Source organism: Bactrocera latifrons, unplaced genomic scaffold (assembly GCF_001853355.1).
Source record: "Bactrocera latifrons isolate USDA-ARS-PBARC rearing strain unplaced genomic scaffold, ASM185335v1 scaffold_188, whole genome shotgun sequence".
NCBI lineage: Eukaryota > Metazoa > Arthropoda > Insecta > Diptera > Tephritidae > Bactrocera > Bactrocera latifrons.
In genome coordinates, this window is record NW_017535385.1 from 367,886 (window position 1) to 393,154 (window position 25,269).

The 25,269-nt window shown below is 35.2% G+C and overlaps 3 protein-coding genes across 4 annotated transcripts in view; 2 read left to right on the forward strand and 1 right to left on the reverse strand.

Annotated features, from left to right (window-relative positions):
- The first annotated feature begins 272 nt into the window (after positions 1–272).
- LOC108967429 (importin-4) lies at positions 273–8,344 on the forward strand. Its single transcript, XM_018930827.1, has 8 exons — positions 273–762; positions 2,522–2,694; positions 2,761–3,479; positions 3,587–3,996; positions 4,452–4,561; positions 4,628–5,768; positions 5,828–6,048; positions 6,107–8,344. Exons 1-8 carry the CDS (start codon positions 700–702, stop codon positions 6,531–6,533), a joined length of 3,264 nt encoding a protein of 1,087 aa, XP_018786372.1. The 5' UTR covers positions 273–699; the 3' UTR covers positions 6,534–8,344.
- Positions 8,345–8,831: 487 nt separating this feature from the next.
- LOC108967430 (probable ATP-dependent RNA helicase Dbp73D) overlaps positions 8,832–25,269 on the reverse strand; it is a 95,438-nt gene continuing 79,000 nt past the window's right edge. Inside the window, exons 1-5 of one of the 2 annotated variants that reach the window (XM_018930829.1) lie at positions 11,174–11,246; positions 9,718–11,118; positions 9,529–9,651; positions 9,288–9,468; positions 8,832–9,208 (exon numbers count right to left, since the gene is read on the reverse strand). In XM_018930829.1, coding sequence (XP_018786374.1) covers positions 8,846–9,208; positions 9,288–9,468; positions 9,529–9,651; positions 9,718–11,118; positions 11,174–11,196 — 2,091 coding nt within the window. In that variant the 5' untranslated portion in view covers positions 11,197–11,246 and the 3' untranslated portion in view covers positions 8,832–8,845. Of the gene's footprint in view, positions 9,209–9,287; positions 9,469–9,528; positions 9,652–9,717; positions 11,119–11,173; positions 11,247–25,269 lie in introns of those variants that run through there. The other variant, XM_018930828.1, reaches the window with a different exon arrangement.
- On the forward strand, positions 19,149–25,269 carry LOC108967432 (myrosinase 1-like; the record flags this gene model as incomplete). The annotated part of the gene is made up of 3 exons (XM_018930831.1): positions 19,149–19,618; positions 23,858–24,056; positions 25,057–25,269. Coding segments are annotated over exons 1-3 (480 nt in total), but the record flags the coding sequence as incomplete, so codon positions are not given.

Below are 25,269 nucleotides of genomic sequence, written 5' to 3' on the forward strand. Positions count from 1 at the left end.
AGTTGATTTTTTTAACTTTAAATGCAAACATCTCAAAAACCATAAGTCAACGGGAACTATATGCATATATATTCTTGATCTGGAGAACTTTCTCTATCTAAATCGCAGCCAAAAAAATTAAGCACATAGTAAGAAAAATGAGAGCAAGTCGTTAAAAATTAACTTTATATTCACAATTGAATTCAAAAAAGGGTTGCATTCAATTGACAACTCCTATCCCCAAAAATTCATTTTAGTGCTTTTCAGAATATTTCTTCTCCAACACGAATCATCAAAGACAAACCAGCAAAGCAGCGAACAACGAAAGCAAGGCGAAGTCAGTCACACATTCGGATCACGATTCGAATTATTTTTTGCGCAATATACAAGAAAAAGCTTTCAGTTAATTTTCTTCTTAGCTATATTTATTCAATCATTCTTTTAAAATCATCTGCCTGGTGAGGTAGTACTAAGAATATTGGTGCAACTCACATAACTTTTTGCAAATAATTATATGCAAAAAGCAGAAATTGCGATACATTTCTTTGTATTCACGTGTGAGTTCGGTTATATGTGCGTGTGAAAAACGAAGGAACATAAAGCAATTGACGCAAAGGAAGATAAGCAAATTTGCAAGCGTGTAATTTTTTTAGCGAAAAGAGCGAAAAACTATTGGAATAAGTGTCTTTGGGGAACGGAAAGCAATTTATAGAATCCAAAATGCAGCAAATGACCCAGATTATTACAAATTTACTTACTTCGGATAACGATGTGATCAAAAAGGTATGTAATACAGATTTTAAAATGGTAATAATATCCTAGGTTAATTACAAAAGATGTCAAAATATTTTAAGTGTGACTGGAATTGTATATTAAGTTATATATTAAAAGTAAAAGAAGAATTCAAATAATAATTTCTTTACTTGTAAACTGGGGAAAGTCATTCTAACGACAAAAACACGTGGATGCGCGCCATCATCAGCTCGCATGCTTTGCTATGTTCTTCATCGTACTGTAATCTTTATGTTATATTTGAATTTTCTTCTCGTCTATAATTTCATCTTTGCTGCTTTCAATTCAATTCTCGTTGTACATATGAACGTACCTACATAACTTTAATTTTTTGCAACGTATACTATTTTTTAATGAAACAAAAGTGAAAGCTTAAAAAAAATTTATGTTAAAACTGATGTATTTCCATAGTACTCGTATAAAAAATTTTAAAATTTCACTTAACTAATTTTTTAGCATGACAATATGTGTTGCATGTAACATGTAAATAACAATGTAATATTTGTGCATATCTTTTAAATTGCAGTAAAACACGTGTTAGCTAGGTTTGTAAAATAATGTACATAAGTATGTCTATTTCAAAGCAAATGTGTGCTACCACCCACTCAATTGCTGTGTAGTGTGCGATATGACCGATTTCTGTCACGCCGGCCGGCTATCTCAACATAGAGAAAACGGTTTTAAAATTTTTGATTTCACGCATTTGCTTTTAATACATGTGTATATTTTGCATTCAGTTGCCAAGTCCAATATATAATACCTGTAAAGTACCGAATATCAGTTCGATTAAGCAAAAGCAGTATACATATGTATATTTATATATATCTGTATATAAAAAAATGAATGGAACTGTTGCGTCTCTATCCAAAGGCATGCATCACTTATATTCTTTAATAATGTTGTTGGGTGTGGGGTGGGGCCAAATAACAACGCATCTCACATCACATATTAATTTGCTACATACAAACATACACATATGTATATATGTACATCTAGGTTCCTTCCAAATATGTCTGAACGAACAAATGCACACTTTTTAATTGTTTCTTCTATGCTTTACCTATCATCTTTGGGATGAGTAATAATCATACATGCCTCCTTAATTAATTTAAATACTCGAGAGCACATGCTTGTTTGTCGTGATCATTTTTTTGGTTTATATACTATGCCTTAGGCAAGTCATACATATTGGAATTTCAATAGCTTTAAGAGCCACGTTTCTTTTATTTACGCTAGCTGAGTAAATACATATACATACATGTATGTTAATAATTTAACGTGCAAGACACAAATAAGAGTCTTTCTGCCATATTATTCGACTTCACTCGCAGAAATTTGCCATTAATTGTAAATGATTTAAAATTTGTGTTTATCGTTTTATACCAATCGCATGTGTGTATATTATTCAGTTCTTTCAGATACATATATTTAAAATGTTTTCGACCTATATTTATTTATAAATACATGTATATAATAAAATGAAATATATTTGCGAATTATTATGTAGGTATGTAGTATGGGTTAGGTCATGAGAATATTCATCCTTGGATTTTGTTTTCAAAAGTTAATAAACATTTTTTCATTTACGTGCCATTTAGGACAAAATATAAATAAGTTTCCATTATACCATTTATTTGGCAATTTGATATATTTTTTAAAACACAATCCTTTAATGTCCGTGCTTATTTTTTTTATTGATGTAAATATCAATTGTTTCATATTATTTTAAATAATAAACGTTTGTTTACAGGCTACCGCTGATTTACAGGAAGCTTACAAGCATCCGGAGACTGTACCAGCTCTTTGTGAAATTGCCGTCTCTGCACCAGAGCCACAGGTGCGTCAATATTCTGCTGTACTACTTAAGAAGCACTTGGCAAAATTGCGGCAATGGAACAAAGTACCGGTTGAGCAACAGCAAATGTAAGTGTAATATACGTAGATTATTTAAGAACGTGCTTAAATGCAACCTATTTTTTTTCTATGTAGTATTAAGCAAGGCATGCTTAATGCCCTGATGCAAGAGCAGCAAAAGTCTGTGCGTAAAGCCATTGCTCAATTTGTTGGTGTTTTGGTGCGTCACGAAGCCAAAAAGTCCGACTCATGGATGAGCGAAGTGTTAAAGTTCATCTACAGCTACTGCTCTTCGGCCGATCCTAAGCAGAGCGAGCTAGGCTCGTCTACATTTGCTATTTTGGCTGACGCGGCACCGGATCAATTTTTGCAACATATGGAATCGGTTTGTGAAATGTTCACTGCTGCTTTGGTGGCCACCGAAGCAACTGGCAACATGGCTACGCCTGTTATTTTCAACATTCTAACTGGTATGACTTATTTGGTGCCGTTCACATTGGGTCACAACACAGCTGAACAAACGTTGCAGAAATCCATACCGTTGATCGTTAAATCCCTCCAAGCATTCGCTGTGCAGCCTGAAGTCGATCAATTTGTTCATGCTTTTGATATTCTCGAGAGTATGGCCGATTTGAATGCTAAATTGCTGAACAATCACATCAAAATGTTGTTGGAGTTCTGCTTGGAGGCAGCTAGTAATGCCCAACTTGATAGCGCTGTGCGCATTAAAGCCGTGGCTTACGTTGGCTGGTTGGTGCGCCTTAAGAAGAAATTGATTATCAAACAAAAGTTGATAGAGCCCATAATTCGAGTAGTTTTCAATTTAATGGCAACTGAACCAGAAGACGAAGATGGTGAGTGCTCTCAGTTTTTACAGTTCATATTTTAACGTTTGATGTTGGTGCAATTTGTCTTGTATATTATATATATTTCCATAAAATTTTATTGTATTATATTTTAGATGATGAGGAATACTTTTTGGGTGAAGACAACTCGAACCCGATGACCACGGCTACCCAAACAATGGATCTGCTTGCACTGAGCGTGCCACCAGAGAAATTGATTCCACCATTGTTGCAACTTTTGGAGCCCGCCTTGCAGGGTCAGGACCCACTGCCACGTCGCGCTGCTTACTTAAGCATGGCTGTTATAGCCGAAGGATGCTCGGAGGCTATTTGCAACAAATATCTCGAAACCATGTTAAATATTGTAAAAGTTGGCATCACCGACCCAATACCACTTGTACGCAATGCCGCCTTCTTTGCGCTGGGACAATTCTCGGAACATTTGCAACCAGACATCACAAAATTCGCGCCTCAAATTCTACCAATACTCTTTGAATTTTTGCACCAGCTCTGCAACGAATTGCGAGTAAGTTAACGAATCGAAAAGCGTGTATTTACTCTTCTTACCGAACTGAAGCTATTTATTCAATTGCCTATGTACACATTGAAAAATCAAATTGCGTTAATACTGCTTTTTTGGTAATTTTGTACATTTTTGGCTCTCTTTGTGTTTTTTTCCTTTCCACTAACGCTTACCCAAAGGCATCCTGGCCGAACGATGTAGTCACCGAGCCATGGCCGCCTAAAACTGATACAATACTTTATATGAATCAGCTGCAAATCAAGCGAAAATCGGTTTTAACTAATTATGTAGTGAAATTTGTGCTAATTATGCTAGTTATTATTTTTTTTCATGCACTGTAGCGAACAAGTAGTTTTTTGAATTGATTTTTATTTCGCACTTTACCCAGCAATTATCAAATAAATCCAAATTATAATGCAGTGACTAATGAAACATCATATATTCCTTCTTTTTCTCAGAGCGGCGGTACTGAACCCAAACACATTGATCGTATGTTCTATGCACTAGAAACGTTTTGCGAGAATTTGGAAGACGAATTGGTGCCACATTTGCCGGTGCTTATGGAAATGTAAATAATCATTTATAACTAATAAATAGAGCTGAGAAAATTAATATTAAATTTCCTTTCTTGCAGTTTATTCGAAGCTCTGAATCCTAACAACTCGGTTCGTGTGCGCGAATTGGCTTTAAGTGCTATTTCAGCTGCCGCAAATGCCACAAATGAGAATATGTTGCCCTATTTCCCACGCTTGATCACCATACTGCAATCATATTTGGCTCCAACAGAAAACGAGGACATTATCAGTCTGCGTCCACAAGCCATCGACACTCTAGCTGCCTTGGCACGCACCATCGGCAAGCAGAACTTCATGCCATTGGCCACTGATACCATGACGTTCGCTTTAAATTTACTTGAAAAGGCTGAGGATCCTGATGTACGTCGTGCTCTTTACAATTTAATTGCCTCATTGGCTGAGGTGGTAAATGAGGAGATGGCCTCCGTTTTCCCGAAGGTAATTGAACGCATGTTTGAATCTATACTATCGACGGAGGAGGTCGTTCCGGAATTCAAAGACGATGACGGTGTACCAGCGCCAGCCGAGGAGGCTGATGAGAACGAAGATGATATCGATATTGAAAACTCTGATGGGGAGGATGATGATTTGGATAATATTGCGGGATACAGTGTGGAAAACTCATATTTAGATGAAAAAGAGGAGGCCATTTTGGCATTGAAAGAATTTGCCGAGCATACCGGCGCCGCTTTCATCCCTTACTTGGAGAAATCTTATCAAAATGTTTACAAGATGATCGATCATCCACAGGAGGACATACGTAAAGTATCAATTGACGCATTGAGTTCGTTCATTGTAGCTCTGTACAAACAGCAAGATTTGCAAGGCGTTTCCAATGCCATTACAATCTTGATACCTAAGTTGGGTCAAATTGTGCATGATGATGAAGAAGTTTCTGTTGTGCTGTCTGCACTTGAAGGTTTGGGTGATCTTTTGAAAGAGTTGAAACAAATCTCTTTGCCAACGGTCGAACTTCGTGATGTCGTCTTCTCTTGCATAACCGACGTGCTACAAGGCAAGGTTGCTTGTCAATTTGACGAGTCTACTGGCGATGATGATGAAGATGCTGAGGAGAGCGAATACGACGAGGCCATTGTAGAGGGTGCTGGCAATATGCTGCCATTGTTGGGCGCAGCCATGGGACCGGATCAGTTTAGACCATACTTTGAGCGCACTTATCCAATTGTTTTGCAAAAATTGGTGAGTAAAGAAAGATATGTAATTTTTCATGTATATTTTACGTATGAGAACAATTACAGCAAAAGGCGAAGAAAAATGAGGACCTTGAATCACAACGCGCTTTCGCCTATGGCGCTTTAGCTGAATGCTTTGCACCACTCGGAAATCACACCGGCGCATTTTTCAACACATTCTGTCCCGTAATGATCGCTGGTCTCTCTGACGAATTCGATCAAGCTCGCCAAAACGCCGTATACGGTCTGGGTGAATTAGTGCTATACTCTGGAGATAAATCATATGAGTAAGTCTGTTCTTAATTTTACTTGTACGCTTTTTTAATCGTACTTTGTTGTTTGCAGAGCTTATCCACACATTCTAAATGCCCTCTCCCAGGCTGTTTCCAAGGAAACCAAACCCAGTGCTTTGGACAATATTTGTGGTGCTATTGCACGCCTGATCATTAGCAACAGTTCTTTGGTGCCGCTGCCACAGGTGTTGCCAGTATTCATGCAGCATTTGCCTTTACGCGAAGATTTCGATGAAAACGCTTCAATCTTCAAGTGCTTGAAGCAGCTATATCTGCAAGCACGAGATGCGATCGCAGCTTCATTGGAGCAGGTTATAGCCATTGCCATACACGTGCTATACAAAAAGGAATACACAGAGAGGGAGACATATGACACCGCGTTGGGTCTACTGCAAGAAATTCGTGAAAATTATCCGGACAAATTCACTGCTGTGGCCAATTCGAACCCAGAAATTGTTGCTTTCTTGCAAACGCTGTAAATGGCAAGATTGGAAGAAACATGCCAATATGAATAGCAAGTGGACACAAATTTCATGTATTTCAGCTAATTTTGTAATTATTTGAATTTATATTGTACGGTAAATGAGTATTTACTCCATTGCAATTAACAGAGTAAGAGTAGTTCTCAAAAACGCATACGGACACCCCTCGCAAATCAAACGAAAATAATGCTAAATTTGAAATCTCTCATTCATTACTAATTTGTTCATGCTATTTTCCTTATTGGGGTGTTTCAAAGGATAAAAAAAGACTAAGACTGTGCGCATTTTCAAAACAATGAAATAATGCTACTTGCTGCTCAATCGCAGCTAAAGCTAATTTTTAATCAGGGACTGAACTGAAAAACGAATATTTACCATTAAATTTAAAATTGTTGTTTAAAAGTAATATTAACTTTAATTAACTTTTAATTTTTTTTTTTTGCACAGAAATATTTCTGTGAATTAGCCGATTCAATAAAAATCAATTAAACATTTCTTTTTGAAAAATATAAATAACGAAAAAGAATTGTAAAACATATTTGCGTATCAGTCCCTGTTCAAACTTAAGTATTTTTGTAATTAAATATTAATTTTTTTTGCACGTTTCGAAAAATTAACATAATTTAAATATGATTAATTCCATATATTTTCTAATTACTTGAAGCAAGCGAATTCAACTTAGAAATATTTTTTGATGAAATTCTTAGTATCCTACTGTCAAAGGCGGTAATTTATTATATATAGTTTAATGAATATTGAAAAAAAAAACATGTAATAACAATGAAATATTGTAAAATTCAGTCAATACATATACTTTTATACTCGATCGTTAAACGTCCGAATAAGGCAACTAAGACACAAAAAATAATACATAAATTACACTTTTATTTTGTTGAAAGATACTCCGAACTGGTCCTTATAGAAAAAAAAAAAAACAGAAAAACTGAAATGCCTTAGATTTAAATGTAGATTTGTATATTTAAGATATACACATGGAGAAGCTTCCCACATACAACTTTCATCTCCAAACTTCCTCAAATAAAATAAAAAACAATTTCATTAAAAATTGTATTTTCGCGGCGTACAATTTCTAACGCGCCAAAATGTTCCAAAACAAAATCGCGTTTATATGTGTGCATACGCTTCATTTTCTCCACCTCAACGAAGGTGGTCTTTTAATCTCCAAGTGAATATAAAAAGGCTGTGATATAAACTCTGTGTCAAGTTGTTACAAAACAAAAGAAGCATACGAAAACGTTCCCCGCTCCTAAAAGGAACCTGAGGAAACATTACAACAAATGAAATATTTTTTGTTTTTTAATAGCTGGCATATACTTCACCTTACATGTTTATCATTCAATTTTAAATCCACAAAGGTCAATCACAACTGCAGTGTTAGGCTTCTAGATCTCCCAATGTGTTCCCATATTTATTTATGTTTAATTTTAGTTGGTTTGACCAACAACACTTACCCCCACCTCCCACATTACCCACACAGTGGGCATTGCAGCTCTGCTACACAGTCAATTGAATATTGGTTTTAGTGTTTGTCTAAAACTTTGCTGTGTTTTAGCGTTAATCCTCTATAAGTTTGTTTGAAAGTTAGGCATTGCCAGCGCGCAAAACTTTAATTTTATTTTAATATTCATTATTACTTTTAGTATGTATTACACAGCAATTGAATAAATAATTATCATAACAAACAACTATTATTATAAATTGCGTACTCAATCCATTTTTAATAAAACGAAAATGCAATTCGTTTGTTTTTTTTTTTCACTACAATAAAATGACTTGTAACTTCTATACGAAAATTTATAATTTGTTTTCTTAAGTTTTTAGTTGTAAAATTATATTCGCAGAGTAAATTAGATAAGTACTAGAAATCCATTATATATCTGAAAATGGAATATTAGAAGCATAATTTTTTGAAAAAATTGCAACGAAATCAATTAAAATTAGAAAAAACAAACTTATAGTATGTCTTATCGAAATTTTGCAGTGTGGTACTTTTTTTTAATAAAATGTAAAACTGGAATAAACTGCTTGAACAGAAACTTACAAACATTAGTTTTATTTGAAGACCTCATTTTGATAACGACTATCAACTGCGAATGGACAACAGCTTGTGTGCAGCTTCGATAACATTATTTTTTAATTTTTTACAGTTAGGAACATATCTTAAATATTGACTACCTCTTTATGGAAAGAATTTTGGGAAATTAAAACGAAACGACACTTATACCTATTGTGCCTTGGGCCAAGAATAAATACAACTGAGAGCCACATCATGAATATAGTTGAGCACATTATTTTTTTATTTCTTTAGTTTTGCCTGCGCTTGCATTGAATTTCTTACGCTTAACCAACTTATTCTTGACATTATTTTCTTGAATTTGATTTTCTTTCCTGCCTTGTTCCATATCACCCACTTGTGTTGAAGCCTGCAGTTGTAATTTCTCCATAACGGACATCTTTGAAGGATCTTTAGCCGCCAATTTGGCGTTATCCTTGACGCGTTCCTTTCTCATTAATTGTAAGCGTTTGTCTTGTTCAATTTTCTTGCGCAAATCTTGAAGTGCCAATGTGTATTGTTTGGCGTATTCCGCCTCATAGTTGGTCTTCACCGAAATTTCCTTGGTTAGAGTTTTCCCTACCTCTCCGAGGATATGCTGTAATGTAAAGTTATTATTTAGACAAAAAATGTATACATTCTACAAAAGAAGTCCCAATTAATAACAAATTAATTACATTGAATTGTTGCAGTTCCTTCTGTGTTAGCATAGTTATTGCCGTGCCCGGACTGCCTGCACGCGCTGTGCGTCCAATACGATGTATGTAAGTTTTAACGTGTCTAGGTAGGTCGTAAGAAATGACGACGTCCACATCGGGTATGTCTATACCACGTGCTAATGCATCTGAACATACCAAACTATAAAAAAATATGTATTTCTGCACTTGTGTTGAATCAAATGATTTTAATAATATTTACCCATGGACACGTCCACGTGCAAATTGACTCAATACATTTGCGCGTTCTTTCGGGGTAATGGATGCACTGAGTTCACGTATAACCAACTCATCTTTAAATAGCGATTTCAAAACGAATGATAACCTAAGAAAACGAAAAATCTGTCAATTATCCTTCTATTCATTACAAAAGATGATTTAAAGTATTTACCGGCTCGACGATTCGGCACTATTTGTGAAGCACAAAAATTTGGTCCATTCATTTTCGTTAATCAAAGCAAAAAGCGATAGTGGTTTAATGCGATTTTCAGTGATGCAATAACACTCGGACAGCTCAGCTGGCGTTGTGTATTTGCCTATAAATTCCCCGCGTTTCAATTGTTCACTCTTTTGCTCCTCGCTGTTAGTTGCATCAGCGAACTTTTCTTGCATCTCTGATAAATTAGCTAGTACGGATGTAAACAGTTTAGGCTGGAATAATCGTAAATTCTGTAGTTTTTCCGGGTCTTGTGAAAGCGTCGCTGAAAATAGCAATTTATGCGGCTGTATACCATACGAAGACTCCAATTCGCGAATACAAAGTGGAGCTGCTCGTCCTGAGAGTAGTTGATCAGAAGTAGTGCGCACATGTTCATCCAAATGGTAAAGCCAATTTTGAAAAACTGCGTCCATTATTCGATCGGCTTCGTCAATAACAAGAAAACGCAAAGCTTTTAAACAAAATCCTTTGGTCGCATGCAAATGGTCGACCAATCGACCAGGTGTTGTCACTACAATATCGACTTTGGAGTAGTAGTGTCCCTTGTAGAACTCTACTAATTTTTCTTGCTCCTGAGCAAATGGAAACTTTTTGGATAAAAGACAAACGGTAAGATCTGTTTTTTCACATAACTTTTTGAAAACTTTAAACACTTGCAATGCCAACTCAGCCACTGGTAGCACAACCAATGCACGTATCTTGCGCTCAACACGATTAGCAAGTAATTGAACAACTGGTATGGCAAAAGCGAGTGTTTTACCACTGCCCGTAGGTGCCGAAACGCATATATCACGCGCTCGGAATGGTGGTGGTTTCGCTTGAGCCTCAAGCAACCAAGGTATCACTGCTGCTTGCACTGGAAATAGTCGCGTGAATTGCATTTCTTTGAGCGAGTGACGTATATGTGGTGCCAAATAGGTAAGCTTAATAACAGCTGATTCGTCAGACACTGCCTCACTTTTTGGTGCAATTGTTGTTGAAATAATAGTTGGATGCGCCAGCCATGAAGGTAACACCATACTGACTTTTTTGGGTTTGCTTTCGTCCACATCTTCGACCAGCACTTGAAAATGAGTTGCATCAAAATTGCGAGTCACTTCGGCAATGGGATCAATATCTCTATCACTATCAGCATCGCTTTCTTCCACCGTTTTAGTGTCTTTAGTCTGTGATTTAGATTCGTCTTTACTAATAACATCTTTAACTAAAGTTTTCTTTTTTTCTTGCGTAGCTTCCAGATCAAGCAATTCAACAGTGCTCTTTTTTCTTTTACGATTTTCCACCTTTTGAAGAATTTGCTGCAGAATATCCTCCTCATTTTTAGCCACTTCTTCTGGTTTCGAAGCCGTGTATCTGCAAAAGTATACTTGTTGTTAAATGATTACATAGCAATCAAAGGAAAACTAACCGATTTATTGTAAATAATTCCATTTTATTTAAAGTTCTGTTGTACACCTTCCCATTCAGAACCAAGGAGTGTAGATTACAAATTACATTGTCTGTCAAAACACGTGTGGAAAAAGTGGAAAAGAGAATCACAAAAACAAACACATTTCGTAGTTGCCACATAGCGAAAAGAAAGAAGTTACCAAAAGGGATTTGATAACGTCTTTCAGCTCCACGGAATTGAACCGTTTTCGTTCCGTTATATTTGAACAGAGACCGTAGAATAATTGTTTTAAATTCTATTTCAGTTATTTTACATTTTCTGCTTTAAGTTGCATATGCGAAAAGCGTCATACATATGTATGTACATTTGGTTTATCTTTAAATTATAGGGTAAGGGTGCCAGTGATCGAACCCTATTCACGTTTTGCATTTAAATTAAGAAAACCGTTAATACTGGTCATGCTTAGAAAATTCTCATTTGAAGCTGCAATCGATTTATAACTCTATGATAAGAATAATTTTCTCATAATTGCGTAACTGATTTTATGAAAGAAATTTTGGTTCAAATTGAGTTCCCAATCAAATTTGACAAAAAAATTCAAAAAGCTTGTCGACATTGAATCTTCCTTGCATTTTTTGATGTGCCTTTTTTGCTGCACAGAGGCGAGGTCGCAACTTGGCTGCAACAGTATAGTGGTCCGAATCAAGACACTAGAGACGCTTTTTTTTGGTCAATTACAACATGAATGATCTGGTTGGTGGATTGGTGGAGACAGCCAAGTAGCTTAATGAACTTTAATATGCTGGATTCTAGTACTACAGATAACTATATTTCAGACCCCGGCGAAGTCGATCAGCCTCAACCCTTGAGAATGTGTCATTGTGGATACTGAAATTACCGACCCTTGTCCGTCAAAGATACCTTCTTTGCTTTCCCTGGCGTTAAGGTCGGCAAGTACGATTTTGACATCGTGGCGTGGCCAGCCCCAAACGCTCATAGAAGGCATCTTTAGTCACATCGTCCTTCTCTTCCGCCGGAGCGTGGGCGCAACTCAGCGATGTTTTGAAGAACTTCACTTTGATGCGGATTGTGGCTAGACCCCTTAATTTGTAATCCTTAACAGGTTTGCAGGGGTCATCACCAAAAGGGAGGGTCTCTCATCCGAGACCTTTGATCTTTTAATTGGAGGCATTTTTTACGAGGCGGATGTCAACCCAACGCACAGTCGTGGGGAGAGATTATTCGCTTTCCTCATTTGCGTGAACTTCTGCACATGGCTCCATTTTATCTTACTATGTCGATTAAGAGAAACTGAATCCATTAATAAAGGCAGAGCTACAGTTACCACCGAATTATTTAGAAAGTGGTTTTCCGAGGTGCTTTATTTCCTGAAAAGTACAATAAAGAGGATATTTGAGAAGATTCGTCACGCATGTTGAATGGCGATGAGACTTTCCTTTGTGTCCAAACCGTGAAAACTTACTGGAGAAATTCGTTATATTTCAAAAATATCCTTTTATTTTATAAATAAATTCTTAATTCTTAATTTCTTGATAGCTTAAGCGCTTCTCTTTGACCTCGCCTTTTAATGACCCAATGTAAGCTTCTCATATAACTACGCAAGCAGTATTTGATTTGCTTTCTTTGATTACCAAATGTAAATAATTTTTTCTTCACCCTATGGCTCGCGTTTGGTTGCCAGCCCAGCTGAAACTTCCGCAGTGAGTGAGATTGATGGACGTTCGTTATGGTCAAAAAAAAAATTCCTCAGTACAGTTTACAAGTTGGCGTAGGGGTATCTCAGCATCGTAATAAATTGGGCAGTTTTAAATGGTCTCGCCCTCAACTCAAATAAAACTGAGATGGTTTTATTTACTAGAATAGATAATGGGAGACAACCGTCTGCAAGCCGCGTATAACTAAGGTCCACTCCAACCACGGCACCTAACGCCATCTTGCACTTATTGCCTGTAAACATCGTCGGAACGTGTATGGGTGCGAAAATTACTATAAGATTCAGAGAAGAGAAAAGGCACCCTGATGGTAGATGAAAGTGGGTCGGTGCTTACGTATCCTCTTGTGTTCTACTACCTGATATCTGGACTTTACGGAAGCTTTGCAAGCGCTAGGCCATCATCGGTACAAGCGCTGCCGCAAAAGCCGTTTGTCCCAAGATCAGTCGTAAGAGATTTAATGATCTGTTTGCCCTCAGTAAGGCTAGCTTTCCAATGGTAGTGGAGCTTTTAACAGGCCAACACCCTATATTATCGTCCACGCAGTAAGGATGGGAATCCTACCAGACGCCATTTGCAGAAACTGTATGGAAGAAGATTAGGTGAATACAAACAACACTACCCTCTTGACTGTTCCACTTTTTACTTGAGAGCGCATATCTTCAGACATACCACCGAACTGGCAGGAATGGAAATTAAAAACCTGTGCAAATTTATTTGCTAGTTTATAAGTTCGAACACAGGAGATCTTCTTTTCTATGACTTCACAAAGGATCCACATGCGATCTTTAATCAGCTACTTATACTAACCTTGATATTTGAAAGTTTTTTCTTTTTGATTTGATTTAGTGAAAGCTGGTTCCAAGACGTTACATGTGTTTTGTCGAAATGTTGTTTTCAGAATCGGTGGATTTTGATAAAAATCTCTATTTTTAAGCCACTATAAATTTTTTCGTATAAAACGAACTTCTGTGGAAAGCCACCATTTTGTCAAAAATAAAAATTACTAGGGCTTTGGTCAAAACCTCCATATAAATTTGATGTAGTCTTAAGAAGAAAAATTTTTCTTACATCCAAACACGTTTTTTCGGCGGTCCTTCCGGAGATTTTTTGAAAGGATTATTAAAGTACATTTTATTGATTTTGTTCATCTCGAAATGGAAAATTGCACGGAATAAGTTATAGTGTAAGTTGAGCGAAAAAAAAATGTTTTTTTATTTGGTAAAAGCAATTATACCTATTTGCATTTGCAAAAAACGAGTCCAATAATATAATAATTTCATTGCAACAATTTTTCGCTGGTGTCAATTAGAATAATTTTACTTGTTTTTCTATAAATTTTTGTGGTTTGAGTCAGCTAAAATAATTTTGACACAATTTACAGAAAAAGCGCGGCCATTGTCTCTTCAGTATGATCCAGACATGAATTTCAAAATTTCTACCTTCTTATTTATTGCTCAGTAATATTTTTTGGCTCATGCACAACTACTTTGCTAAAGGTCATCAAATGATCAGATGTATAGTTTACGATTCTTGTATATGTAGGATATACAGATACACATTCACTTTTATGTATGTATAGAGTAAATAAAATGGCTCTGCAAAAAACAATTTACAAAGAAACGTGTTTTTCTGGCTTCCAAATGGATAGTGGATTAAGGCAAACAGTTTCTGGGATTCCGCCATAGGTTGTGCAAAGAACGCATTACAGAAAACATAAGACATCAATATCATTAAAAATTTAAAAATTTAATCACGCGAGAAGGAGCTGGTTTTTGAAGCTGTATCTATTTGCGGTTATAAATAAAAGAACAACAATACCTAAACAATAGCTAAACATATGTATACTGAGGTGATAACTGAACTTTCCAAAGGGTTTTGTTTCTTATGCAAGAAGTGTTTAACTTGCGTCACAGGGGACTCCCGATGTTTGCCGGTTTACCGCAAACCCTTATTAATAACATTGATGAGCGTTCATATGCATACATATGTACATATATAAGTATATGATGTAGGTATGTATACATATTTTTGCAACTCAGCTACTTTAATGGGCCTTTCTGCAAATACTCGCATTACTAATACGTTTTAAATGTTAGCTGCTAATCTAACCGAAGTACGCAGTTGCTTTGACCGCCAAGGCGGACATTGAAATAATTTCAAATTAAAACCGAGTATATCACATCGGCTTACTTGTAAAAATAACACTCAAACCAATTGCAGCAATTAGTGCGACAGACGTGTTTGAATTATTTCCGCAAATTATATAAATACGTCCAATTTAAGCTTCTTCTATTTAAAAACTAAAATAGCTTTTCTCAAAACAACGAACATAAATACAAACAAATCTGCCAAAGAATACTCATTCTCGGCGTACATACATACATATAAACGTACATATATGTAATAATATATAAGTGATGTATAATTTTTCGGGAACTTCTACCTCTCTTCCCTCGTATTATTTTTATGCATTGGCACAAATCATTTGGATGCTAATTTATTAGCCGAAAACCAGTCGAGAAAGGTGCCAAAACCACCTAATGACTTATGACGTTATCCATACTTAATTCATGCGCAATCAAAGCAAAAGCAGATGTGTGAGCGTGTGTGTGTGTGTGTGTGCATAGGAGGGCGTGTTTTGTTCACTGACAGCCAAAATAGCCCCGTTCATTCCATTCAGCCCCTTATTTGTCAGTCTAGAAGTCAATGGCTCAATTTGCGACAAGACTTGTTGTTTACGGTAGCAAAAGTTGCACCGAATCTAATGAATACAATGTAATAAAAAATGAAAAATCATGCATATAATAAAAAACACATAACAATTTAATATGTTATTGTTAATGGAATAATAAAAAGGTGACCGTGTAAATTCTGAATGATCTATGAGTTCTATTTTAAATACACACATACATATTCATATGCATTATAGTCTAGTAAAAGGAAAGTGAATTGTTATTATGCATCTGTTGAGTAATTCGTTAGGTAACTGGCAGTAACAGTGACAGGGACAGGAACCTAGTTGAGACGTTTACCAGCTGGATTAACGGCAGCACCTGTCACACTTTTCATTAACAATAACCGAAGTAGTTCCGAGTGCAAATACGATATATCGCATAACAAAATAGAATGGATAACGCAGTGCCGGATGAAACCAGCGCGAGGCCTGTAGCAAATTCTGTCAAGGGACCCTTGCTTTGATATAAGTTCTCAAGTTCTAAATAAAACAAAATTGTTACAAATACACTTTTCTGGATTTATTATAGGCAAATTTAGATATAATACTTTCATTATCGACTTGAGTGAGATGATTAAGACGTTCTTTGCCCATCGTGTTTCTTAATTCATTTTTAATTAATGTTATGATTAATAATGACAATAAACACCTCAAATTCGAAACGTTGTCCAGGTGTTTGATTTTCAACAAAGTCGTCGAATGTAGTAGAGCCGCTGAAATGGTCGTACTTTGTATTTCGCTTGATTCGTTGTCTGTTGCTGATATTCTTCACAGTAGGTCAGATCTTTGACTCTTGCCTGAATATCTGAAAAATGGATCGCATTGCTTGGACGCAGCCATATAATGATTCATAATTTGCGCATCCCTTTATTAAGGTCTTGATCAGACGACTGCAGCGAAGCACTGGTCGCTTGCAAGTGTTCTGGGACTTCGTTTCACGTAATTGTCCCTATTCCCGCTTCTAACTTATTCATCGAAACCATTATTAAGGCACTCCGCTTTTTGATCCACGTTATTGAAAATATCTTCCAATACTTGCTTAACAGTGATAAAACACATAAATGTGTCTTCGTAGTATCAGCTCGGAATTTTTGAAGTAGAATCTTTAAGTGCGATAGGTAGAAGCGGAAAAAAATTTGTAGAGGTTTTCAATGAAATCGAAGAAATAATGCTTCTGTACAGCAGTTTCCCACTCAAAGCAATATCTTTAAACACGACAATCTTTGATATTAATGTCACCCTCACTGAAGAAATCAAGTAAAGTTTGAGCTGTATGACCTTCCATGTCCAAGAACTTAAGGAATCATTCCACTGGTCCAGATGGCAGAACATGACTTGAGACTCTGAAACACCTTGTTCTTAAGGCTGGACTGAACTAAAAATTTTTTTCCTGTTAAGAGGTCAGTGTTATGATATAAAATAATGTTTTTTTTATAATATAGAAGGTCACAAGAATAACGTTGGACAATAAATTTTAATAAAAATTTTGTAAAAATTTAATAATTATACTTATTTTCTTTTGACGGCTTTCATAGTATATAAAATCTAGAGATAATCGGTAATTATTTATTTTTATTTTATTTATGAAATTATTTATTTAATTAATAAAAATTAACAATAGCGGTATTCGGCAGAAATTTAATTTTATTTTGATATAAAAATTAATGAATATTAATAAAAAAATAAAAATCTGGACGTTTGAAGGGTAGAAATGTACCTAGTTTAGGTAGACACTAATCTAAATATATCGATTATAGTATTTATTATTAAACATTAGAACATTAAAGTTAAGAAGTTCGTAAAATGCCTACTTTTTTTTACGATTTAACGTGACGAAATCGAGGTTTAGATTTTCAGGTGGAAGGTGGAAGTAAAGCACAGATTAAGTGCTTCGCGTTTAAAGCATGCAAGGATATTTTCCGCTCCATTTAAATTGATATTTTTTTAATTACGGTCAGTTGGAGCGTGGGGCCCCCCGTTTCGCGGAGCCCGTAGCATTTGCTACTCTTGCTACGTGGCTAATGCGGTACTGGGATAATGGTAGTCATGTGAGCGTTAAGTATCCCTATCAACTACCGATGTAGAATCGGATGATATAGCTTTATGAGGGCGAAACTCAATTGAATAATTACTTTAATTTAACTACATTATATTAATCGACTAGTATTAGAAAAAGGAACGTGATGTTGCGTTATGTTATGTTCTCCTATTTTGAAACTTTTGTGCATGACATTCTTATACAGGGTCACGGAAGGCATTCTACGATATAGCCTTGAGAGCCGAAGTGCACGCTGTTCGGATCCCCTTATATCGGCCTTTTCAGGCAAGGAAACAAAAAAATCCGGGGGGCCAATTCTGGGCTGTACGGCGACTGCAGAAGCGTTGGGTTGCCGATCTTGGTTAGGTAGCTGTTCATAAGAAAGGCGGTGTGAGCTGGGGCGCTGTCGTGGTGCAACTTCCAATCGGCTGCGATGTCTTGTCGGACCCGATTCACCCTTCGTTTGAGTCTCTTAAGGACTTCTACGTAAAACTTGGCGTTGACGGTTTGTTCAGGAGGAACAAATTAGGGTGGACGATGCCTTTTATGTCAAAAGAGACAATGAGCATCGTTTTCATTTTGAATTTGCTCATTCTTCCGGTTTTTATCAGCGACATCTTCCCGGCCCTCTTGCTAAAGCAACATCTGAGTAAGAGTGCTTGATCATATCAAACGTCTCTGTCGCAGATTTACCGAGTTTCAAACAGAATTTAATCGCATACCTTTGCTGTAACGAGCGCTGCATTTTCGGCTTGCACCACTGATAAAGAAAAAGTCGGGCGACAATGTTTGTCCTGACTCTCCTGGTGGTCGGAGACAACTGACCAGCCGTTCGTTAGTTAGCTAGGAACGCCCTCTACCGAATCCAGTCGGTGTGCGCACGTTCCGAAGTACTTGTAAGTGGCTTGTATTGGTACGGAAACTTTGCGAAACCTTTCTAATGTATTTCGAGTTTATCCTTACTTCACCAACATACTTTAAATATATACATACATACATATATATTTTGAAGGTCTAGGACATAATTGTTGCTGATAAAGGCGAAGATTGCCTAACGTAGTCGCCGTAAATATAATCCAAATGCTCCGTTTATTGATTACATATCCCGAATGGGGCGGTCGGCACTGACCGCTAATATCGGTAGCCCTAACCTACAGACAGATATACTTAACTGTGTTTTTGTACAGGCTTTCAATAAAAGTGGTTCTGAACGCCTTTCTAAGATTTGCTGTTGCGTTACGTTTTTGACGTTTCTGAATGTGCTCAGTAGCCAGCGCTTACGATCATTCAATACGATCGCCGTTCGACAGGTTTTTTTTATCGTTGCGAAGCGGTGACGGCGGTAGCGGCGGCGTCGGTGACGGCTACTGTGATTGTTGCTGGCGTTGTGTGTTTAATTCACTCTGCCGCCGCCGTCAATTCTGCTGCGATCGTTATTTACGCTGCTAGCAGTTAGTTTAAAATGAGTGGTCCTAACATGTTATTGTCATTTGGCCGCCTACAGTCTGGCTTGAAGAAACGTCAAAATTCTAATAAACTAATTCGCATATCGACTAGGTTAAATTCGTATATACGGTTTGAAAGTGTCGAAATTGTACGATAAAGAGACTTTGCGGCCAAATTTTGCAGCGAAAAAGTTCGTGTTTTTTTAGCAAACAAAATATGGTGTTTTAATTTCGTGCAAATAATTATCTACAAGTAGCAATTAGCGAAGAACAATAAGATAAAATATTCTATGAGACATTAAGACGTTTGTCAAGCCAAAAATACCTACTATAATACCATATTGTATATATAAAGTAAATAACGGTTCATGAGAAAAGCTATATATAGCGTAATAAGATTTAACAGAATTAAGTGAATTGTCACAGTGTACCTGATAGCAATATGGATAAATTGTATCTGCATTTGATAACATTTTTGTGTTGCTTCGCGCTGTGTGTCAGCTTGCCAACGTAAGTATCCTTGACGGAAGAGTGATCCTTTTTATAAAATGACTATACGAAAGACACTGTTGCGTTTACAAAAATTAGTTAATAAAAAAAATTTTTTTGCGCTACAAACGTATATTTTACACTAATTAAGGTGAGCAGCATTTCGAAAATCAACTCTGGAATTTTACCAGCTGTAGAATATGCAAATATTATGTCAAGTGATTTGTGTGTAATTAGAAATGATAATTATTTGCATTTCGTTGTGAAAAAAATTTAAAAAAATGCAAATGCAGTACACAACATAAGCTTTAAAAATCGAAATACAAGATAGTATGGTATAACACAACTAATGCATTTTTCGTAACTTTTACGCGATTTTTGTTTAAAATAAAATCAAAAAAATATGTGATTATGTTGGAAAAGCATACTACTTTGAATATACATATAATTAAAAAATGTATAATTAATCTACACCGAAATTTGTGAATGCATTGAGAAATATTTAAAGGATCGTCTCGGTGTGACTTTCCGAAAAATCACTTGTTATCACGATTTTTTTTTTTTAATGTTGAAATTAACTAATCGGTACGGTTCTTTTTATAAATTAATACATTCATAACGAATGCAATGTATGTTTATTTATTGGGTGTATAATAGTTAAATAAATTGTTGAAATCCACGATTGCATCCGCAATTTTGGTCTATAACAATAATTTCAAAAAGATTATTAATCTGCAGGAAAGCGGTATCGCGCATTGGAAGCAACTTTTTGTTTTGGTTTTTTTTTTTTGGAAACCTGACAAAAATGATCGTATTTGGCCCTTGTTTTCGACAGCTTTTCGTAGAAAAAAATAACAAAGAAAGTTTCCTTAGCGCGATAGAGAGTGACTAGATATCTTCAAAACTCTTGTCTTGAGCGTAGAAACCGTTTTGAAAAACACCATTCTGAGAAAAACGCGTTTAAAGATTGGAGTCGCTGCGTTCTCTACTCTGTGCCTTTCTACAATAAACGCTATACCGACCGTAATAATTTGTATTTCGATTTCAAAATGCGAGAGAATGTTTACTACAACCTATACTATAATGCAACAAAAAAAAAGAAAGAATTTTCGAAAATTTAACACTGACTCCCTTTAGGCAAAAATGGTTGATGACTTAATATTTTTCAATATTCAAATTAATTTTAACGCTATTCTTAAGAAAAATATAATAAAAGACTATTGTTACTTTTATGCATGTTTAATTGAACAACGAAACAATACATTGATCTTAGCAGAATGCATTTTTCGTGCTTATTTTATTGAAATTTTCCGTGAAGCAGCTCTAATATGAATTTATTATAAAATAAATCACATGTTTGCACATTGTACAATGTAATAATAAAATAATAAAACAACAAAATTATATGGATATATGTATGTATGTGCAGGTGTGTGCAGTGCTCAAATGCTTTGGTTGGATGTTTGATAAGATTGCATTAATTTTATTTTATTATACTAAAGTTAGTTAAAGGCGTATAGATCTTATCACTTTGAGTCTCGGATAACTTTGAGAATATCTTTAAATAAACATTACCGTTTTTATTGCCTATTATTTGGTTCATGCAAAAATTGGATTTTAAAGTATGTTAAAAAACAACAATAAATAACTGAGTGTCAATATGTATTTAACTAATCAAGATGTCTAGAGACTTGCGAATTTGATAACTAAAAGTGCATTTGTTGCGAATTTGTCGAGAGACACTCGTTTTTTGAGGTACTTGGATTTATAATTTCATCAATCATTTAAAGACTTTCAGTAGAGATGATTTTTAACAAAAACAAATGTTATTGCTCTGACCAAACACTGTTATATTGGATTTTAGGAACGATTTATTAACTAGATTGTTTTTGCGCTATATATGCTCATATAATAACTTACGTATTATTCGCAATTGAAATTTTCTTTCGCATTTTATGTCTACGATTTATGCGACAATCTTTCGCTGCAAGAGCGAACACTACAGCTGTTGCTTTAAGTGCTTTCATGGCACGCGCGCTTGATTTTCCTAGCATTGTCAAGGCCTGACATACCACACAGCGAGACACACGACTAGTTCCGCGTATGTAGTTTTTGTCAGTCACAGTGTGGTTTACAGCTTCACTGCTTATTCTCACTAATAAGAGTGATTACTTAATGAATTTCAAGGCCGTCGGCTTTATTTGAATTTAGATCGCCAAATCTGTGGTGAATGGTTTGAAATAATGAATTGCTTTGGTGCAATTTAAGTTAATGAGTAAATATGTATGACAATAATTTGTGCGTTAGTTATGTCCCCATTCACTGCTGGACAGAGCCTAATAATTTTCTTTCCGTGATATACATATGCACATATGTACATACGTATATATTATGTGTGTATATTCACATTGGGATATACAGGCAATTAAAATAAATATATTTTGGTGATTTAGAGGATTTAACCACAATAAAACAAAAAGCCTGATTATCAGTGGTGCAATCAAGCAAGCTCTTGTATATCATATGTACATACATACATAGCATATTATATTGTCTGAGTGTATGTACTATGTTGTCAATAATATAGTTAAGCAAATTGTTTAATAACAATTAGACTGGCTAATTCCGACACTTGGCGCTCCAACCTGTCAAATAAAATCAGTTAAGCCCGACAACATACACAAGCATAGTAGCACCTGTGCCATGCTTCAATGTATGATTGTTAGAACTTGTTGCACTTGCCTTAAAAATGTAAACAAAGAAATCAAGGTAATTTCGTCCGAAACCCGCTTGACTCGGTAAATCTATTGCGTTGACTTATCCAAAGACACGCAAAAGCACGCAAATAACCGACGTAATCGAATACTCGTAAAAGTGATTTTTACGTCTTTGTCGCCGCTGATATACTCACATAAACAAGCGTATATATGGATTTGTGTGCATTGGCAAATAAAATGTGCACGGCAATGTCAAGCATTCAGGTTATTACACTGTGCGCACGTTAAATTTTCGGTGCTAACTGAAAAATTAAAATAAAGAGAAATAAACAAAAAGAACAGAAATAAACTAAAATTACTCACTTCTCAAGCGGACAATCGCACCAACACAGGTGGATTTCTGTGTTTCCGAAAAGGTCAAAATATTCGCAAATTCGTGTTCATTTTAGTGGGTTAATGGTAACACCTGTTGCGGCGAATTCGGATACTGAGCAGAGGACTTTTTTAATTTCGATGATTTTCTAAAATACCTAGATATGCACATACATATTTTCAACTAGTCTATAGAGAGAAGGCACGCTGCTTGAAATTCTTTTACTAAATAAAAACAATAATAAATATGCATTATTATTCATATTATTATTATAATATATATTGCTATATTCAATTAGCTTGTCAGCAATAAGATTTGGCTTTCTGTATGTACCAAGGGACTCATTAACGTAATTTTCTGATTATATTCAATCACTGTTCTGAGAAATTTTTATTTGTGCATTGTGTGCGGGTTTTCTCTTGCCATCAAATACTTTTCTCATAGTTATTATTATTTTTTATTGTTGTTTTATTATACTGTTTTCATCACAGCCTTTGTATATATGAATATTTTGCTCTTTCTTCATTCGCAAATTAATAATTGTTACATAAATGTTAATTAAAAAGGTTGTTATATCTCAAAATTGAAGATGCGTTATCTCATTAAACAACATAATTCGAAATTTTATCTGATTATTTCACAATATTTTGCAATATATAAATCAAGCACTCGTGAGATATTGGGGTAAAACTTTGTATTTACCAATAGAGTTTTCAAATTAAACCATCTCTCCTCAAAAATGGTCGAAATGGGACTTCAGTGCTTATGCTTGACTTTTTAACGAAAAATTTGGTCAATCTGTAAGATATCTTTATCGAATTCAAAAAGTACATTTTCCTAATTTACCATATTGCTTGAGTCTTGGTTAAATTAACGTGAACTTAACTGACAGATGACTGCTTTCTAGACCTTGAGAAAACGGATCTAAAACAAGATTAAGTGGACATGTATTCGATAGTAAAACTTGTGGTGTTTGCTAGTTAGATTGATAAGTAGTAAAAAATCGAGGTGACTATATGAGCTATAATATAAGTTAACAAGAACGAATATAGAATTTATATACTTTTATTATACATTTTTCCATCCACCGAAAATATGCGAAAATATGATCTTACTTGTTTCTTGATTATTTTTTTAATTCTAATTAATTTTAACTTTCGTCTTTTACAGACGCCCATCAGTGGAACCAAAAGGACGACAATTTCCTCACGATTTCATTTGGGGCATCGGTACGTCAGCATATCAAATTGAGGGTGGTTGGAATGCATCTGGGAAAGGAGAATCAATCTGGGATCATCTAACACACAATTACCCGGAAAAAATTATTGATCAGTCAAATGGGGATGTTTCATCTGATAGTTATCATCAGGTAAAAAATTCGAATACACTTAAGCATACTGATACCATATATCCTGAATATATGTACATGTGCATTCCTCAGAGTACAATTATTTTGATATATAAAAGTGGGGAACTTTGCTTTATTTTTACAAATATAATTTTTTCCCAAAATTCCTGGAATATTATCCAACTTTTTCTATGATATAGTCGATTACGAGCTATAATTTAAACTGGAAACTAGTATGCAAATGTTTACACAATTTTTTTGCACTTTCAAGCCTACAAATGATTGCTTAGAAATTACGATGAAAATTATTGAGCAATTAATAAACCTGTTCGGAGTGTGATGACATCCAATGCTTATTTTTATATGTATTTTCCAATTTCTATAAGATTACTTACATATTCAAATCAAACTGCGTTTGTGTGTAAAATGGGTGCTCGGTTTCTGAGTCTAACTAAATCTAAATTAGTACAATAATCACTTACCCTAAAGTAAGCGAACGTACTAACTCAAAAAAAAAAAAAAAAAAAAAAAAAAAAAAAAAAAAAAAAAAAAAAAAAAAAAAAAAAAAAAAAAAAAAAAAAAAAAAAAAAAATGTATAATTTATAATTTCTAGTCAAATTAATTCAATTAATTTCGTCATTTCCTAATAATATAATTATTAATTGTGGACTGATAAAAACAAATCTTGAGTAATAATAACGATGGCAATAGAAATATTAATGATGTCTATAAGATTCTATAACTGAAGGAACCGTTTCAAAATTTTTGCCTATTAAAAACAATGCCTTAGAAATGAATTCAGGAAAGAATAAAAGACAGAACTTTAGTGCAAACAATGAAGACACTTGAAAATGTTGCAAATTAATGAAGTATTGATAAAACACTTGCCAGTGTGGTGTTGAAACAAGGTCTTCTTGTTATCTTTTCATTGCAGAGCAAAATCAATGTTTCCCTGTGTCATTAGAATGCACACTCTTTATATAAATATTTTATATATTTTTTTCTATTTCCCTCCGCACAGTGGCGTCGCGATGTACAAATGGTACGTGACTTAAACGTACATGTGTACCGATTTTCGATCTCATGGTCCCGCATCATGCCGGGCGGCTATATGAATAATGTCAGCAGTGAAGGTATACGCTATTACAGTGATCTAATTAACGAGCTTCTGCACTATAACATCACACCAATGGTCACAATCTATCACTGGGATCTGCCACAACGTTTACAAGAA

Bases quoted from the DNA above. Each gene is read 5' to 3' on its own strand.
- LOC108967429 (XM_018930827.1), top strand. From the start codon at position 700: ATGCAGCAAATGACCCAGATTATTACAAATTTACTTACTTCGGATAAC. The intron at 4,562-4,627 runs GTAAATAATCAT...CCTTTCTTGCAG, and splicing joins TTGCCGGTGCTTATGGAAAT to TTTATTCGAAGCTCTGAATC. The intron at 5,769-5,827 runs GTGAGTAAAGAA...GAACAATTACAG, and splicing joins CAATTGTTTTGCAAAAATTG to CAAAAGGCGAAGAAAAATGA.